General features: G+C 35.0%; 1 protein-coding gene across 2 annotated transcripts in view; it reads right to left on the bottom strand.

The window, feature by feature from the left end:
* The window catches only part of LOC110369838 (PHD finger protein rhinoceros), a 68,726-nt gene that overhangs the window by 41,045 nt on the left and 7,278 nt on the right, over positions 1–20,403 (bottom strand). The window contains exons 2-3 of one of the 2 annotated variants that reach the window (XM_064038535.1): positions 13,482–13,573; positions 13,073–13,181 (exon numbers count right to left, since the gene is read on the bottom strand). In XM_064038535.1, the coding sequence (XP_063894605.1) occupies positions 13,073–13,181; positions 13,482–13,544 (172 nt within the window). In that variant the 5' untranslated portion in view covers positions 13,545–13,573. Of the gene's footprint in view, positions 1–11,537; positions 11,863–13,072; positions 13,182–13,481; positions 13,574–20,403 lie in introns of those variants that run through there. The other variant, XM_064038537.1, reaches the window with a different exon arrangement.

A 20,403-nucleotide genomic window follows, 5' to 3' on the forward strand; every position in this document is an offset into this window, starting at 1 on the left:
TATTTACTAAACCCAACACAATTTCGAATGTAAACCATTTTACCACCACACTCTTTCACTTAAATTATCTTTAACCACTAATATTGCAGTCCACATTGGCCCTACACCTGCCTGTCCCAGCGGGGCCCGCGAGGGACGAAGAGACGGGGCCAGGGATGCGCAGGGGTGCAAAATATCAAGGACTGAGAACGGAAGCCGAGCACCTGTTTATACACCCCACGCTCGGGGCTAGGAAGTCAGCGGCCAAGATCGTGTTTGGTTTTTACAAAGCTTTGTATTTGTTTGTAATGGATGAGCGTAGGTATGGTTTGAGTAAATAACATTGTGGTATTAAAATTTTATGTCACTAAGGTAATTTAATGATCGAAATGGTGTGACCAAAACCAACAAACGTTATCGGTAAATAAAAATAATACGGATAGATTGATTGATACTGAGAAATTCTCAGTAATAAAATAAATACTGAGAAAATCTTTTTAATAGAGTTTGTGAAATACTGCCTGTTATTTTCGTACTTTTAACATTTTCGTAGTTATAAATAAATAAATAATAAAATAAATTTATTAAAAACACATAGTTCAACATGTACTAATACAAATAGCTCATTGTAATGGCAGTAAATAAATCTTAAAAAATAAAATAATCATAGGAGTTCACTTAATCTAGACTAATACATAATAAATACAAGAAAGACGGTCTAAATCTAATACCTATATGGACCACCCGAACTAGGATTATTTTAAACCTGTGTTTCGGGTTATCATAGGAGCAAAATAATATTTATGGATAATCTAATTATAATTCTATGATATAAGTTTATAATAGACTAAAAACAGGACAAGCTGTCCTAAATTATTACATTACCTCTACCTATTATATAATTACCAAGCTAAACAGTTTATTGTAATACTTCTAGCAATTTTTCCGTATCTGAGTAATTTAGACACTGTAAATACTCTGTCACCATTATATTACACCTATTTAAGCTTAAACTATATACCTTTAGCAACCTATTAAGTTTGTTATATAAATGAGGTCCTAAAAATAAATAAAATCTGTTAGTAAAAGCATGTTTCGTCTGTGGGACTGTGCAAACTAAATCCTTTCTTCTCTTGCCGGTAGGTACCGGATTGAAACTAATTTCAGTATGCTGGAGTAGTACTATATTAAGGATAAATAATTGGCGTACTGTGAGTACTTTGCATTCATAGTATAACTGGTGGGTAGGAAACCTGAAAGGACGAAAAGTGGCGACCTTCAGGATTGCTCTTTGAGCACGCTCTAGTGGCAAGAGAATAGTTTTAGAGGCACCACCCCATGAGTTAATACAGTAGGTTAGAATGGATTGACACAAAGCCATATACACCTGGCGAATTAAAGAAAAGTCTGCAATGTTGCGTAAGTGTCGAAAGACATAGATTAATTTACGTACTCTGGTGCATAATAAATCAATATGTTTACGGAAATTAAGCTGAGCGTCAATAGTGACACCTAGATATTTAATATAATCGGTTTTTACTAATGTAGGGCACGTGCATGCTGAGTCAGCGATCGTATTCGTTCGACAGTTATGTGCATAAATGTTTAGGTTAGTAGTCGATATATTAGTATTTCTCAATGAAAATAATACGTAATTTGTTTTATTTGAATTCAGTGTTAGGAGATTATTATGAAGCCAATTAGACACTACATTAAAACCACATTGAGCATTTTGATAGACCTCCTCCTTTGATTTACCTGTGAACACAAGAGCAGTGTCATCAGCGTATGATGTAATAACACCATTTTGTAGGGACATGCTGCAAAGGTCATTGATGTAAACCAGGAATAAACTAGGACCCAGGATACTACCCTGAGGGACTCCATAACTGCTGTTTTTTAGTTCTGAGCTTCTAAATTCCCCTATTTTTACACACTGCTGACGATTATTAAGATAGTCCGAAAATAATTTTAGCTGTGTTCCTCTTATACCAATTTTTTCAAGTTTATAGAATAACAGAGAGGAAGAAATTGTGTCAAATGCCTTGGCAAGGTCAAGGAAGATCCCAATTGTGTACATACCTTTATCTAGACTTGTGCATATATAATTAGTAAGCTGATGAACGGCTTGGTTAGTTGATCTTTTAGATCTAAAGCCAAATTGACGATCCGAAAGCAAATTGTTGTTCTCAAGATATTTAATTAGCCTAACGTTAATAACTTTCTCCAAAATCTTAGAAAGGCCTGATAGTACTGCAATAGGTCTATAGTTATTAATATTACTTTTGTCTCCGGCTTTAAAGACGGGGGTTACTAAGGCCTTTTTAAGCAGATTAGGAAATATACCGTTCGTTAAGCAAAGGTTAAATATGTATGTTAGTGGTGGTGCCATGATGTGTTTGAATCTTTTTAGTACGCTGTTAGGGATGTTATCCCACCCAACAGCGCAAGAGTCTTTTAATCCATCTATAATACTAACAATTTCTTTAACGTCTGTGTCTAATAACACAAACGAGCCTATGGTATTCTGTGATATGTTTCTAGCTTGCGGAAATGTATGTCTGGAGTCTTTTTCAGCTAAATTTTTACCTATATTAATAAAATAATTGTTCACTTTACTTAAGGCTAGGTTTGGGCTTAAATCGGTCGCTAAAAGTTCTAGAGCAGAGTCTGATTTCTTTGATCTGAAAGTATTACTTTTAACAACTTTCCATATGAGTTTGCTATTCTTTCCGGCTTTTTGTATTTGAGCTTTGTCATATTGGGTTTTTAATTTTTTCAGTAGATTATTGCAGAAATTCCTGTAGCGTTTATAAGTTACACAAAGTATCTCATTATCAGGTGAAAGTTTCAGTTTCTGGTGTAGTTTATCCCTATGTCTAATGCAACGGACAAGGCCAGGCGTAATCCACGGCTTAATATTGCTGTATTTCCGAGGTATCATTTTATTAGAGGTATTATTACTAATCATGGTTTGTAATGAATTAATAAAATACTGCAAACTAATATTTGGATCACTGCACCTGTAAACGGGGTCAAGATTTAAGTCGCGTAAGTCGTTTTCAAGTGTCTTCATATTTATTTTAGTTATGCTACGCATGCAGTTTTTTCTAGGTAACGAGAGTTGCAGAGTTAGTAATATTGCTTGGTGATCAGTAAGCGATGAATTAGTAATATAAACTTTTGACGGTAATTTAGATTTTATAATTATGTGATCTAAGCATGACCCACTTTGGTGTGTAGGGTGATCATGAGCTGGCAATAGTCCATGGAATGAACAGATGTTCAGATAATTAAGTGCATGAGTGTTAGTTTTCCCAGAAGCAATGTTTATGTTAATGTCACCTAAAAGTATAATATTATTATAACATGAAAGTTGTTCTAAGATAATACTAAGTGAGTCTAGAAAAATATCTACATTTTGAGATGGTGGCCTATAAATAGCCAATGCTACTGTATCTAGGTTAATTTTTATCAAGAGACAATTACATCCTTGAAATAAGGGTTCATCTACTGCTACTTTTAAGGTATTTTTAATATATACAACCAGTCCATCATTTTGATTAATAATTGTCGTAGTATTATATAAAGTATAACCATCTAGTAATGGCAAGTTATCTATTTGTTTAGATAACCAACATTCTGTAAGTACAATGACATCACAGCTTACATCGAGGTTCTGTAAAAGTACTTCAAACCCATTAAAATTTCGGTTTATACTACGAATATTCTGATTTAGGAAAGTTAGTAATTTATCACCAGTCGGAATGCAATTTTTGCAGTTTTCAACATTGCAGACGATTGCTTCAGATACGGAAAAATTATCAATATCGCTTATGAGGTTATTTGTCATGTCGTTATGATGTAAAACTAAATAAATACAAAAATTGATGTTAAGACTACTGTTTAAGTGCTACTTACAAGTAAAATAGGTGGCGCTCTTAGGCGCCTTCATAATCAATTGTGTGTATATAATTATCTTCTGCAAATTTGCGTGCTGGACAGTTCACATCACCAGTTGGATGGTCACATTTCCGCTTGAACCGCTTGCAGGTTGCGCATTGGTTAGGAGAAGATTTATTGTTACATTCTTTAAAAGAATGTCCTGTCTCCCCACAGTGGTTGCACGTAGGGCTTGTTTCGCGGCAAAACTTGGCTGCGTGACCAAATTGTTGGCAGTTGAAGCATCTGGTCACTATAGTGAAGTCTCTTACTGGGCATGACGTCCAATTTATAAAAATACGGCCTTGATTAATCAGCAATTTTCTGATGCTAGCTGATACTTCAATTATGTAATTACAGGTAGGACGATCTTTTTTACCAGACTTGTGGCTTAGTCTTGCATCCTTTAAAAAGGACGCTCGCGTAGTATTGGGCAATTTGTCAGAGAGGTTTTGTTCGTAGATGCACTCCATTACCTCCGATTCAGTGAGGGCTACAGGGACACCAACGACAGCGATACGTGGTCTGCGTTTAGATGGTTCTTCAACTTTGAGGCCTGAGGAAACCAGTTTTTCAGAAGTTTTCAGCTTTTCTATATCGCCTTTGCTATCCGCACTGATAATAACACCTCCATTTCTAATTTTCTTCACACCGCGGACTCGAAGTTTTAGCTCTTCAGGGGAGATAATTTTCTGAACTAGGGTCTTGGTGTCATCACTAGTCTGCGTCTTATCATTAGGGTATATAGCAAGGGAGCTGAGATTGGCTGGCCGTACGAATTTGTCCTCTCCTTTTTTAACCATATTGGCATACGAAGTACATTCTGACTTACGTTCAGCTTCTACAGCTTTTTTTAATTCTTGGAGGGAATTCGCAATGTCCTGTTGTCCTCGCAGTTGTTGGATGACAACATGGGCCTGGATTGTCTTCTGCTTCAAGGACTGGTATAGTACCGCCATATGAGAAGTCCCATTAGTGATCTTACGGCATAGATTCGTGACACGGAGTTTCTGGTCGCTATTCATTTTTCCTTCTGCTACAATACCACAAATTTCCGACAACGTGGCGTCAACGGAAGACAACCAATTCTGGATCTCCGGCGTAGTAACGAGTTCTAGTTCAGGCTCAGTGGACGCTGGCGGTTCTGGGTCTTTGAGGCGGTGTTGTTCAGACGGCGATGGCATCGGCGGTGGACTACGCCGCAGTAATTGGCTACGCCCAAAAGGGCTTTGTCCTGGGTTAGACATACTAACACAGGGAACACTATTTATTATTTTATAAAAGTACTTAGTTCATCTTGCAGAGTGTACAGAGATGCAACATTACATTACTCGCAAACACACTTGACACAATTATTTTTACAAGTCTGCAAAATTTTTTAATAATTAATATTTGTAATTAATAATGACTCATTATAATCACAACAATAAGTACGTCCGCTTAGTCTAACTGCACAATTCGAAAAAAACGAAAAGTTGGTAGCTGTATATGAATAGTTTTATTTACTTGAAATTAGAATTTGTAAGTAGCGTCTGCAAGTTATATGGTATGTATTCCTCGCTTATGTAGTGGCCCTATTATTAGAAAGTTCATTATAGAGCGACGGTTAAAGTTGAATGAACACAAAATGTCTGGACTGGGTTTTTGCTAGAAATTCCCTGTAAATAGCACTTTGTCATGGAAGTAGCTACTTACATATTAATTTAAATAGAACATCTATTTTGTTGAAATGTCACATAATTATGTCTGTTTTGTATTCAATAAAAATTAGGTTTTAACTGTGTAATTTACAAAATGTGCATGTTTCTACATATAAATCATCTGCCTAGCCTTTTCTCAACTATGTTAGGGTCGTCTTCCAGTCCAACCGGATCCAGCTGAGTACCCGTTTTTTATAAGGAGCGACGGCCTCTCTGACCTCCTCAACTGAGTTATCTGGGCAACCCCTTAACTTGTACTTGCCTGACCTGGAATCGAACCCTCACTCATACATGAGAGGTTGGTTCTTTACCCACTGGGCTACCATGACGTTTTTAGTTTCTGTTTAAACATATACAATCTGAAATCTTTAGTTCAAAGCAAGCAATGTGCAAACACGATATTTATGCAAGCATATTTGTTATGTGACCTAATTGTTTAAGTGTTAGTATAGTTTATAGCGGCAAATTATGTGTTATGGCGAATTATTTTGGCCATGGTTCAAAGATTATTATCATTAATTTTAGGTTGGTAAACATAAACACCAGATTGGCGTGTGGTGATCGTGAAATTCAAGATACGTTTAGTAGATTACGCCCCTGAGACTCATAACTGATGGAGTGGTGACCTTCTCCACCTTATAAAATGTTATAGGGTATGCTAATAGGAATGGAGAATGTAACATACAATTAGTACCTACGTCTTTTAGGTAACCCTCAAATAAATGGACATTTCTTTTCTCGTACAAAGAACGAAGATGTAAACGTTTCATGATATTTTGGGTTAGGTACGTCACCTTTAGGTAATAAAATACACAACAGTATTTTGTCTGGAATTCAATCCTCCTCGATACCTTCCTACTACAAATACTACAAAAAAAAACCGGCCAAGTGCGAGTCGGACTCGTGCACGAAGGGTTCCGTAAATTACAGTTAAATCAACCTATCTCAAAAACTATAAGAGATACTTTGATCAAACCAAAAATCGTTGAAAGAGTTAATTAGCATGCATCACCTCTATTTTTTTTAGAATTTTATACCCCGTAGTTATAAAAATAGAGGGGGGGGGGACATACTTTTTACGACTTTGAGAGCTGATATCTCAAAAACCGTTCACTTTAAGAAAAATGTTTTTTAGAAAACTTTATATCATTTTAAAAGACCTTTCCATTGATACCCCACACGGGTATGTACATCGAAAAAAAAAATTTCATCCCTCAGTTACATGTATGGGGGGCCCCACCCCCAATTCTTTTTTTTACTATTTAGTGTCATATTTTTGTAGCGGTTCATACAACACATATTCCCATCAAATTTCATCACTGTAGTACTTATAGTTTTCGAGTAAATCGGCTGTGACAGACGGACAGACGGACAGACGGACAGACGGACATGACGAAACTATAAGGGTTCCGTTTTTGCCATTTTGGCTACGGAACCCTAAAAAGGGAAATCTTTATAAACATATTCATACAAACAAAACGAAAATAACTTGTAAAAAAGTTACTTTTAAAAATATCATCTTCTAGGAAAATCAGCAACACCCTGAAACTGGTCACCCCAGCATGCTAATTAGTACACATGAGAATAAAAACAAAAGTTTATTTTATTTCATATCGAGTATCAGAGATTACGATCTAAAGACCTGTCACACTTAGCACGAACATTACTTAATACTACGCGTGTGGGAGGACGTTTACAGTCATGTTACTTAAACGCACCACTTACTTCATAAGAGCATTTAACTTAGCTGGAACCGCTATGCGCAAAAATGTCGGTGTGAAAAAGTTTACCAAACTGCGGGGGCGCATTGCAATAAATAGTCACAGCTCACTCATGCATTGTCGATCCCGTATGTTGCGGCTACGCATGCATATAATAAAGTCAAACAAACTGAACTTATATACGAGCAGGTGTAAAACTCGATGTCGTTCTGAAACTAAACTTTCAAGCACAAATTCGCTCATGTGTCCATCGATACCACCTCTTCGACCTCCGCTACCACCCGATGCATAGAATTGGTTTTGTGCAGCGAATCGCCCAATCTTCCGTAACGACAAAAAGTTTGGGGATATGAGCGGTGTTCTCTGTACCTTTGGCAGAGGAAAGGTCACGGCAACGGGGTATCCTGTTGGTTAGATGCTTAAAGCCTATTTATATAAATTCAGTTTAAAAATAACTCTTCCTACATAGCGGTCCGTTTAATCTTTAAACGAGTTGATCTGGATACACCTACACTATTATTTGAGAATATTTTTATGGTATAGATAATTAATTACTTAATGTTTAATTGACAAATTGTTCAAGAATTAAAATTGAATATTTTTTGGGTAATTATAATATCAGGAAGTATTGGGCCATTTTTAATAAATCTTTCTGTCTACATGCTATTTGAGGGTTTTTTTACTACATAAAAATCTTAATAGGTATAGCATACATTATTAGAGAAATTCCTGTAACACAAATAATTGTTTTAAGAAAAACGCACGTTTATAAATATTGTCGGAACTAGGGCCTCAGTTGACCTGAAAAGCGAAGTCAGAACTTTACAATTTCAAAAGGCCTAACCATTATTAATTTTATTACACCTTGAGCACAAAATTAATCAATAACAGGTCTTTTTAATTATTTAATTCGCAGTTTATCTCGTGTTTAGTGTTAACTGCTAAAATGTCAGACGAAATAATCGTGGCATTAACTCAAGGTGTCCTAACACATACCAATAATTATTTTAACTAGCAGTTATATCGCAGTTAAGAGTAAAATATCACGTATACTCTACACTCAATGTTTCATTGTACAGAACTGTAATTAAATAGTTATCATAGATCAGTGGTATGATAATATGGAATTTGTTTTCGTAAGATCTGTTAAAAACATGTGCAAGCAATTTATGATGAGGTGCTTATAATATTTGAAATATTTGTAACTAATATGAAAGTTTTGTTAGGGTTCTAAGATAGGCTGAAACTAAAAATATAAGAGAAATATTTGTTAGTTTAACTGTACGCACTAATCTTAGGAATAAACAAGTTGAACTTTGTATACTCATATAAGTAATCATTGTCATAAAAGGGCAAGTTACATTTACATACCGCCTCAGAAAAAAAATCTGTAAAAAACCTATAGAGGTAGAAGAACAAGGAAGTGATTTTGATTACGGAAATAAGCTACCTTACAAACGATTAGCTAACCATATATGGGTCAATTAAATATGGTCTAAAGTACAAAGTTCTTGTATTGCCCTGTGGGTGTTAAAAACCTTTTCGTTACTGAGAATTGTAGGTACCCATTAATGTCTTGGAGTAATAAACAAACAGGAGGCGCCAAGAGCACAGATCTTTATGCGAAAAACCAAATTTCTGCTAAATTAGGTGCGGGGGTCAAGGCTACGCACGCACAAATAATGGTAGCTCACTCATGTATTTTCGATAACATTGGTAATCTTTACGCACACATTACGTACAAAGTCTAAGGCATATCAGATTGGTTCAGTGCTCTAAGGATACTGGTCACTTTTAGACACATGACCATTTAGGTGGTCACCATGTTTCTGAATAAGGTTGAGGAACCAAAACTGGGTTTGTATTGAATGAAATCGAGTTTGTATTTGTATTGAAAGAATTCATTCATTTTGCAAGTTGATTTATATTAAGATATTTAAAAATGAAATTTTATAAAAGTAAGTGGGCGTTACCTGGTGTGAGACAATAAATTATTAAATAAGATAGCAATTAATAACTTTTATGAGAACAAAAGTATGAATAGCAAGACAATTATGTACATATGTTCTTTGAAATACATCTTTATTAGACTGTACATTATTATTCTATTGTTTTAATTTTTAATGCAAACTTGCATTTAATTTTTAATTCGCCTACATGATGTTAATCCAAAGTTATGAGTATTTTTCTTTAACGGATTAGAAAAATTAAGTAGATGCGCCTTTGTTTCACTTTGTTAAAATCACAAACACACCTCATTGTTCAAAGGATGAAATTACTTAGGTATTTAGCATTTTTGTTATTTTTTATATTTCACACGCTTACTTCAAACAGCTAGGTAGTTATTATCAAATTATCTTTTACAATCCTTAATTTATATGCAAGTTATGTAAATCTGAGCTAAAACCTATTATCATCATCATCATCATCAGGGTATCCTACTATTGTTGTGTTGTCCATATGTATGCAATAATGATGGAACAAATAAAAAAGTTTCATGTTACAGACGAGCTCAATGGGAGTTATTTTGAAATAAATACTTTATTTGGGGTGCGGTTTAAGTTATAAGTGTTGGGATTTTGTGTCGTAGGTAAGTTTTGTTTACTTTTCTTAACACTCTCATATAACTGTTTTAAGGAAATAAATAATTTTAAAAATAATATAAGTATTACCTATTGATTAGGAAAGAGAATCTAAGCTAAGCGTTAACAAAGTTTGTTGTAAAAGGCTGAAGTAGGTATTTCTTTAGCCATTTAAAACACACATATGAGATACCTACTTGTTATTTACTAATTTCATTCATAGCCTATTTACTTAACTACACACGAACTGAAATCAAATGTCCATTTAAAGTAGAGTCCAATTTTTAATTTTACAGCAATAGTTTTTCAAAATTTACTAAATACTCAGCAGATCTGGTCCACTATTCTCATATCTCCGTCTCTGTTCTTTCAAAAGAACGCTTTGGCTTACAACTTAGACCACACATCCAAGTTACCTGCAGTCTACTTAAGCACAACAAAGGATCGCATGCGTCATGCGGAGGCGTGCTTCACCTCACTTAAGCACACGCGAGCTCACTTAATTCCAACTTAATTTACTTACTCGGAACTTAAGTTAACCACGGAGGAAAGAGGATAAAAGGCTAAGTTTTTACCAAAGAAAAAGAATGTACGGTAATTCGTATGAAGTTAGTCGTTTTAAATGGTTTTTGATGGCTTTGTTTTCGGAAATAATTAAGTAATCAACCGATTGCTTACTCTCTCTCGAATATTTTCAGTTAGGTTGGGTTTTTTTATTCTGCGCCCACAATTATTTAGCTTAAGAACATTATAGGTATTAAATTGTAACACTTCCAATGCTTAATAGTGACTAAGACATAATTATGTTCTTTAAATATAAGAATTGTTAATGTTACAAAATAAGAAGAAATTCCTGTAATGATATAATAGTTACTGTTGGTAGATGAGTAAATATATCTTGACCAATTCATTAAGTTATCCAACACCAATAATATTTTAATGAAGCGATTTTATCTAGTAATCAATCTTAGAATAAAGCTGATATAATAACTACAATAAAACGTAATTTCATTACATAAGTAACTAAGGGCTGATTTTTCAATTGCCAGATACTTCTATCTGAGGAATATTTTTAACGTTTTGACAGCTTTTGTATGGAAAATATGTCAAACCGCCATATTCATTCCTCAGACAGAGGTTAACTGATGATTGAAAAATCAGCCCTTAATGCATCAAATATTTAGCATTAAACGTATAATCATTCCACTTTCATCAAATTCATAAAATAAATATAAGCTAACTTTGTTTAAAAGTTGAATACAGCGCCATCTATGAAATAGATCAGGCACCTCACAACTTAAGTTATCAACGCGAGCGTACAGAGATCCAAGTGTTTACTAAGTTGTTCTTGGCACCAATGTACTGTAGTTAACTTCGTTTTTAGGTTAGAAAACTGCAAGTTGTTGTGTTTGTACGGTCATGCTTATCTCGGAAACTGGTAGCCGGATTTATGTGGCTTACTTTGAAGAACGGTTCATTGTCCTAATGATTTATTTTGGTAGAAATTATTAATTTTCTTCACGGAAGTTGGGAAGTTTTTTTCCATTTAATACAGAGTTGTTAATATGTAATCCAATGTAAAGTTATTGTTTCTTAGTCTCACTAAAACTTACTTTCATAATACTCGTACTGAGATGGAGACCCCAAAATCCCTCTCCTTCGAGGATCCAGCTTGACAAACTTTTGGCACACAAAATAACACCGAAAAAAATCACTGCACACTTTGCATTCACAGAAACATTTTTTCCACACACGGAACTAAAAACTACCACTGTGCACTGTAGAAAAATAAAACTAAAAACAAATTAATTTGGTTATTTTTGACGTAAGGTTGTAAGAATGTATCCCGTGTTGAACACACGTATGTCGATTGAGGCTGTGATTTCGATCTGAGATAAGTTTTCTGATCACGCACGGTACGTCTGCCGGTGTCGGCTGTTCAATGTCGACTCCTGCGCACACACTGTGTTGCACTGTGCTCGATATAGCCTTACGGAGGAAGTAGTTGTTCTATGTATTTTGAAGTTAAAATTCGTGTTTTAATATATTTTTGTCTTTATTGTTGATTTTATGGAATCTGTTTATTTGATTTATGGAAGCTTAACACAGAGTGTTTTCATGCCTAACTCTGCAGTTCATTTGGCACCTTTTGTGTCTACAAAGGAAAGTGGTTCTTTTCTTGACGAAAGACACTTTCCTGGGGAGGCTATTTGCCTCATGTATTTACTAATTAATGTATGCTCTAACTATTAGTTTATATTGCTATTTTTATTGAACGATATTACCGAATATCTGACAAAGAATCCTTACAAGTTCCAAAAGTTTACCGCCACTGCACAGCTGGAAAACGTGACAGAAGTACAACATTGCTGTCTCTCTTACACCCACAGAAATTCAACCTGTTGCATTTTTCGTCTCGCTCACACATTTTTTGTTGTAGGATGCATGAATTAGTAAAAAAATAGACGGTTTCAAATGATAGGATGTGGTGGAAGTTTGTGTTCTTTGTTAAAAAAATGGTTGACCTAGGGGTTGGTTATACTACAAGCAATATAGAACAGTGTAGCTAAGAACTTAAAGCTCAATTTTGCTTTTTATCAATGCAGGCTGCTAGATTCTTCACGTTGGACTGGGTTTTGTGTGCTCTGTTTTATTAGAAGGTGATAAATAAATATTGTTATCACAGAATTATGAACGACATCGTTGGAATTAATAAGACAAGAATGCTTCCAAGGGTTTAATTTGGTTTACTTTAAGAATTAAGTTTTCCTAAGAATTGAAGGATTGAAAAGGATTGAAGGGTCCTTTTGGGGGACTTTCCCATAGTTACCTAAACGATAACGCAGTTTTGTGTCCAATAAAACATAATAATATACCACAATTTAGCAATAATTAAATAATGTTTTATATTGTAGAAATAGGAAATATTTTTTTATATCGTTTAAATAACATAATTGATAAATACGCTATCAGCAGACGAAGTCATGGATAGCAGTATATCTCTATCATGCAAATCACTCAAAACAAACTCCACTCCCATCAAACAGAAATTAATGTAAACCAATCGTACTTCTAATAAAAACGATTCAAAGAACCGCTCGCCGTGTGAAGTGTGCTTTGCTATTTAATTTTCATATTGCATACTGACCGAAATACGTGGAACCGATGGCCGGAGCCGTGACTTGGTTCAGGTATGTCGCCTGATCGTCCACTGACCCTTCAATTGACAGCCCCTGAGGATCCTGACGGCCCATTTTCTGTTGAACGAACAAACAGCTATGTTATTGAACGTATATGAAGAAATGTAATTGAGTACAGCGCCATCTAGTTGTAAGAGTGAGTACTAGTAGGAATGGCGGTTGTGTTAATGAGTGAGGGCATTAGTATGGTAATGTGTTCATAGATGTCGCCACGTGTTTAATACACTATTATTTCGTCTAAAATATAATAATTCCTGTAACACCTTGCTTTTATAATGTAAATTAATTAAAAAGAAAATGAATTAAGTTTCAGGGAGTTGCAGCGTTTCTTTGAAGAAGAGTAGTAAAAATATTTACCTGTGTTTCACTATTATCTTTGTTTCTTTGTTCTTGGCTCAGGTTAATGTTTTTTGTTTGCATTTTCCACCATCCGGAGCTAAGCGCCCCACCTGTAAAGAAAAATTTTCGAATTAGACTAGCTTTCTTATCAACCAAAGACTATAAAACCACTTGACTGCGCATACAGTGCCCCGACGCTCGCCAAAAGTTAGTGATTTTGCGCGTACTATAAGGCTACGATCAGTACGATCCTTTAGTAGCGACCGTGAACTGACCAATAGTAGTCGCGGATTATGCCGCGTCCCCCCGCCCGCAGTGGTGAGTCGTGTTCTTAGAAGAAATTGGCGAGTGCGCTCTCTAGTGGTTATTTACTTTATGTTATCAACTAAGTTACACATTAACTACTATATCTAATCATTTTTGTTAAAAAGTTCAAAATGTCTCTTAGGACAAAAATGCTGAAAAAATTACAAATTCTCTGGTCTATAGCGAGTTCACAAGCAACTGTAAATTTTTCCCATTAATATTTAAGCGAAGTAAGTTTGTCAAACTTGACGGTGAGATTTGCAATATGAAATTATAATTGCAAAAACTAAGTAGGTGTGAGTGGACCCCGTGGGTTCCGTAGACAGATAAACTTACCTATTTTAAAAACATGATAAGCGCCTCTATTTAAAAAGTGTTTTGTTTTTTGTATAAAGTTTTAATATGTATCTTAGATAGATACATATTTATAGAGAATTGAAATATCGGGATGGTAAAAAATGTAGGCTGCCGTTTTCAGATTTGCCAATGGTACCCTAAAATTCGGGCCAGTTTGTTAAAGAAAACCAACTGGATACCGTTCAATATAAAGTTTATATTTCTTATAAAGTGAGGGAAGATGAGCAAATAAGGATTACTTAAGTTAAGACTTTTTGTGACCAACCAACCAATAACGTTTTCAGAAGGTTCACTTTAAAAAAGAAAATGTTAACAATCGGTATTCAACTTTCCTGACGCGTTTTGTGTTTGTTTGTATGGTCAAAGGTAAAATCTCCGAAACTACTGAACCCATTTCAAAAAATCTTTCGCTGCTGAAAAGCTACGCTATCACAGTAAGACATATGCTTTATTTTATCCGATTACGGAGACCGGGAGATGGGTGAATCGCGAGTAACATCCAGTTACATATAATATAATTTCTAAGGAGTAATAAGGAGTAAAGAAGTCTCTATAATAGCATTATTTGAACCTTCTGAATGATTCTTATTTGTGTCTCAGTAGTAATATTTGAGGAGTTTTGAATAACTTTTGTGTTTTACGAGAACAGTCGAAGACATTTTAACCTTGGTCCATGATTAAAAAGGAAAGTTTTGGTTTTACACCGAGTTTTCTCAGGAAAATCCATTTATGTAGGTCAGTGACTTTTATTTGGTTCTTTTAAGGCGGTTTTTTTGAAAGACCATTTTGTCAGCTTTTAGTAATTTTGCTGAAAAGAATTGGGATGGTACCTATCGTTCTTTTTAAATAACTTTCAGATGCTCATTCAAGTTTATTTTATTTCATAGATCACTGACTTATCTAATTACGTTTCCTCCATATGAGATCATACGCTAACATCTCTATTTTGTAGCAATCAGCAAAAATTCAAGGATACTCATAAATTAAAGGAAAAATATTACAGGAGGTAGATTAGAATGAGCAAAAAAAAAAATAAATGTATAATATCAAGCTCAAGGCTGATTTATATATTCCCAGTGCGCCATTTTAATATCTTTAATGTAGGAATATTTTATCTTTTAATGTAAAGACTCTCAGACGAAATAGAAATTTTCAGTTCGGTTGGCAAAGTAAAAAGTGATGTAATAACGTTTTTGGACCTGTCCCCTTGCGGTGATAAATTACGACTATAACAGGTATATCTACAGGTCGGGTAGCGGTTTAAATAGGACCACCTTTTGATTTTTAATGGTAAATGGTAAATCGAATCTATTATACTTACATTTGTAGATTGGTACCTATTATAGATTACCTTCTTCCAATGGTTTTATCCCTATCCCGTCGGAGCCTTACGTAGGCTTCTTTGGTAGTGAGTGCTATGTAAAAGAAAGAAAGAAAGAAACTTTGTGCGATTATAAAGCTAAAAGTCTATATGACCTATATAGCCTCGATATGGCACGAGCGTGAATGTTATAAAACCTGGTTTCCAAATCAGATTAAATCCGGATGAAATAGCCTTTCCCCAGTTTTTCAGCTCAGTTGCTTGTTCAGTTTTAATCAGTTTAATTCATATTTTATTTTACTGGAAATAAATATTTCATGTAATTTCAGTGAGGAAGGTGATGAGTATGAACGTAGACGGATATAGTGGAAGAGGGAGACCAAAGAAACGATGGATGGATTGTGTGAAAGTAGATATGGTAAGAAAGAATGTGGGATGACGGCAGATAGAAGAGTATGGAAGGAGAAAATATGCTGCGCCGACCCCAAATAATATTGGGATAAGGGCAGGCGGATGACGATAAAATATTTCATTTAATTTGAAACAAGACACGATCGTTCGTGCCTACTTCAGACACCATTATATTTCAAGTGAAACAAAACAAAGTGATTCCCAGCATTAACAATGGTTGATCTCAGTGGTTTCTATAAACCTCACGCCACAACATCCTGTGAAATATTCCCGACACTTTCATACAATCACATTGTGGTTGTTTGCTTTTTTATAAGTAAGGTACCTAAGGTATAGGGTTCCAGATCAATATGGCTTTATTTAAATTACGCAGTATTTTTACACTTAATCGAAGGCCTAGATGTGGTCAAACTCATTTTATTTAATTCTGTCAAGCATTTATGAACGTCAAAACTGTAAGCAAATAAAGATTCTAGTTGGCCACTCCAACAGTAGCTTCCTATGGAGAAGAACGGGCAAGAAACTTCATGGTTACTCTACATAGGTACAATAACAGCAAATGCAAATAAAAAATTAATAAAAAAGATGTGCCTAGTAGTAGGTACATTGGACACTTCGCTATAGGGTATTTATATAGAGTCCATTTTGGATATAAAGGAAGTACGGTCTACTACAATATGGTGTAGGTAGGTATTTTTGCTTGGTACGGTTATTTGGGCAGCTTTTGTCTCTACAAAATAGTGACCTTTCCCCAAGTACTGCATCTCTTAATACATAAACTCTTCTAAGATACCTTTTGCATCATACCTTCATGATCGATTTTCCGACACATTCCATTTCCCACCCCATTAATTCCGAGCCGATAAGTAGTACTAACTATTAACCAATTAGCATCTGTTTAGCTCAATGAAACCGTTTCCCAGATGAGATTAATGCACATACATTATATGCGTCCTGTTGCACATTGTTGTAAGGGTTTGAACAGACTACGCGTTTACGTTTAATTGGCACGCGTGCTCGAATATACGCGGACAGGAGACAAATTATTTCTGTGTACGCGTAACGGACAATGCGTATATTGGTCTGTCTAGTCTGAAGAAAACTAAAAGGCACAGCTATATGCTTATAAGACGTGAAACGTTAAACGCAGTGGCGAATCAAACATTTGCGGTATTGGTATAAATATTCATGTTTACTAAAAAGGTCAACTTTCAATCACAGTCTTTTCAAATAAGAGCGGGTTTTTACATTTTCATTTTTATTTTCCACTGATTCAATTGTCATCAAAACTGCGGGATAAGTAGAATTAAAATTTTATGTTTATTGAATTTATTGATCATTTTCTTCATTTTTTTTTTTAACTGTGTATAATTACTAACTTTTTATGTGTGATTATGTGATTTTTTATTAATGGCCGTTTCTTTTTTATTCTTCTTGCATGCGGTGTTAACCTTTAATTAATTGTTGCACTCATAAATGTAACCTTAGTAATTAAGTTAGCAATGTACGGTGTAAACAAATGTTGGTTAACCTAAATAAATAAAAATAAAATAAATATAAAATTGCGTTTCGATCGAATAAAAATATGAGAGTGAGAAAAAACGCGCGACAAGTGGTCGTGTGTAAAGACCTTTATTACGACTCAGTGCCCTGTATACGGAAGAATCGTGACCAGAGGTCCGAGTGTAAATGTTAATCCCAAGGAATTTAACGCTTCACTTGCTATTACCTGATTTCACTTGAACTACTCCAAAAGCAAAAGTACCTACGAAGTGTAATTATGTAGTGTCTTATTTTAACGAGATTTAATTGGCACTTTTGATTTAGACTACAATATCTATATTATAATAATAAAAGGTATTTCTCTCTCTCTCGCAAAAACGACTGAACGGATTTCGATGAAATAGTTTACAGCTTGTAACATCAAAATAATAGCTACATCAGCAAGTTTTAATCCGGAAGAACTGCAATTAATTATTTTATGTATAACTATGAACTTAATAATAAAATAAATTAATGACAATTGTATGAGACAGTAAAAATAAAGTTTTGTAATAAAAAAGCCGCCATATAAAAGTCTCTGTACTCAATTAATTATTCCATAGTAAACAGGTAATTAAATACGAAGTTATTGATGTGATAATTTTATAATTTCTATTCCGTTATTATTTACGACTTATAACAATAAAACTTGTCTCAGACTACGAGAAAATAATGAAAATCAAAAGAGATTATGACCTCTATAAAATCAATGCATCCTTCTAAAGCTTTAATGTACTGTTAGCGGCAAATAACTTTGCATTTGTGAAGTTAGCCGTTTGATTGACGCCTCACGCATGCTCAGAAAATAAATACCTACTTACTATCTTTTACAGCGCAGAAAAAATAGGATACTATTTCTAGGCCAAGCAGCGACAAAAATAATGATACCACCACTCTCAAAGGAAATCCTAACGACAAAACATACCAATAAGGTTTTAATAAAAACGTTGGCACGGAAGTGTACTGGTACCAGTTGCTCCAAGCTGTTCCCACGCACTTTCCACCAAGTGTAGTGTTGACTTTATATAATTAATTGGTTACTGGATATGGGTGATAATGCGCCACTGTGCTGTTGGTGTTTTTGAAATAATTAGGTGGCATTTTGTGGAGTGGGGAAAAGAGGGGGTGGGGGCGTTTGTTTTCTCTTAAGTTAATGGCTTTTGTCTGTACAAGTAAGAAAAAGAAAGTAATGCAAGATGACAGGGTCCAGTAACTGTCTTTCTTTAGCTTTAAGTCTGGAAATCTGGAAGATGTTGGTGTAACACCCCCTTGCCTGGGAGGGCACGTAAAGTCGGCAACTCAGCAACAGTCATTCTTACAATTCCACGACGGAGGCCGTCTGGCAAATTTGAAAAAACTCCGACTCTAGATCTATTGGGTGAGATTTATAATCCATCTTTTTAACCGACATCCCAAAAAGGAAGAGGATCTCAATTCTTTGGAATCTTTTTTACACCGCAGTCGGATACGTAACATGATTGATTAAGTATACCAAACGGTACATAATTGAGTCCATGCTTAGGAAGTATGAGTAGATAACGTACATGACTACATAGGTACCTAATTATATTTATTTGGGTGGTAACGGTGTAACTGACACCGGAAGATCATAATGCGAGTGAACCACACAGGATGGGTTAGTATCCTAACTGTATTGATATTAATTGCTGTTCCATTAGTCGAATTTGTATTGCCTTTTCTTATCTGTAAAGGAAAACTATTTTTGTATGTTGTGTTTGTAAGAGTTTGTTACGCTTCCAAGTTAAAACCACTGGACCAACTGAAATTAAATTGTCAAAAATATACGAGTAGGTTGTTCTATCGGGTTGCAGCGAAGTTGAGGGTGCAATCTGAACAAGAATGACTGTCAAGATGTAACTGTATTTTTTAATAAAACTGTTATTTTTATTAAATCAATATTATTTTGTAATCATATCTTATTTATGTAGGTAATGAATTTAGATATAAAATACTCACATTACTTTCTCAACAAATGCACATTATATGAAGAAAAACGATCTGTCAGAAACTTAAAAAATAATGTGAAAACTCTTATTCGATTTGCATAAGTTACGGAGCTAAGCCGTTATTCTTCGACGCTAATGTTTTTGATAGTTTATGATTTATCGCACATTACAACATATAATGTGCTTACGTTTACATTATATTGCTTTTCTTATATTTGTTTATCTAAACTTTTTCTACAGCTGAAGACGTCGTTTGTTTGCTTGAACACCTAGAACCACTAGGCCAATTTGAAAACTCTTTTTGTTTTGGACAGCCCAAAACAAGTGTTCTCATATTCCGTAAAAGTTATGTTTTAGTATGCAGATAATATGACAATATGTCATATTATCCTTTTAAATTTTTCAAAAAACTAAAGATGTACTTCCATCATCATAAATATCATCATCCTCCGAGCCTTTTTCCCAACTATGTTGGGGTCGGCTTCCAGTCTAACCGGATTCAGCTGAGTACCAGTGCTTTACAAGAAGCGACTGCCTATCTGACCTCCTCAACCCAGTTACCTGGGCAACCCGATACCCCTTGATTAGACTGGTGTCAGACTTACTGGCTTCTGACTACCCGTAACGACTGCCAAGGATGTTCAATGACAGCCGGGACCTACAGTTTAACGTGCCATCCGAAACACAGTCATTGGTGTCTAAGATATACTTAGAAAGTACATACAAACTTAGAAAAGTTGCATTGGTACTTGCCTGACCTGGAATCGAACCCGCGCTCTCATACTCGAGGTTGGTTCTTTGCCCACTAGGCCACCACGACTCCTCATCATAACTCCTCATCATCATAAATATGATTTCTTTTAAATTATTTCGAGTAATCAATCTGAATGAAACTTTTGATGTGAAACATAATAACACGCCCGCCTATCAGACACGGCTATCGCACGCTTCAAAAATAACTTATTTTACGCTTATAACAGTTTTTACTAGCTCTTAAACGGGTACATTTGTACCATCGATATTTCATGGTGTACCC

Source organism: Helicoverpa armigera, chromosome 16 (assembly GCF_030705265.1).
Source record: "Helicoverpa armigera isolate CAAS_96S chromosome 16, ASM3070526v1, whole genome shotgun sequence".
Taxonomy (NCBI): domain Eukaryota; kingdom Metazoa; phylum Arthropoda; class Insecta; order Lepidoptera; family Noctuidae; genus Helicoverpa; species Helicoverpa armigera.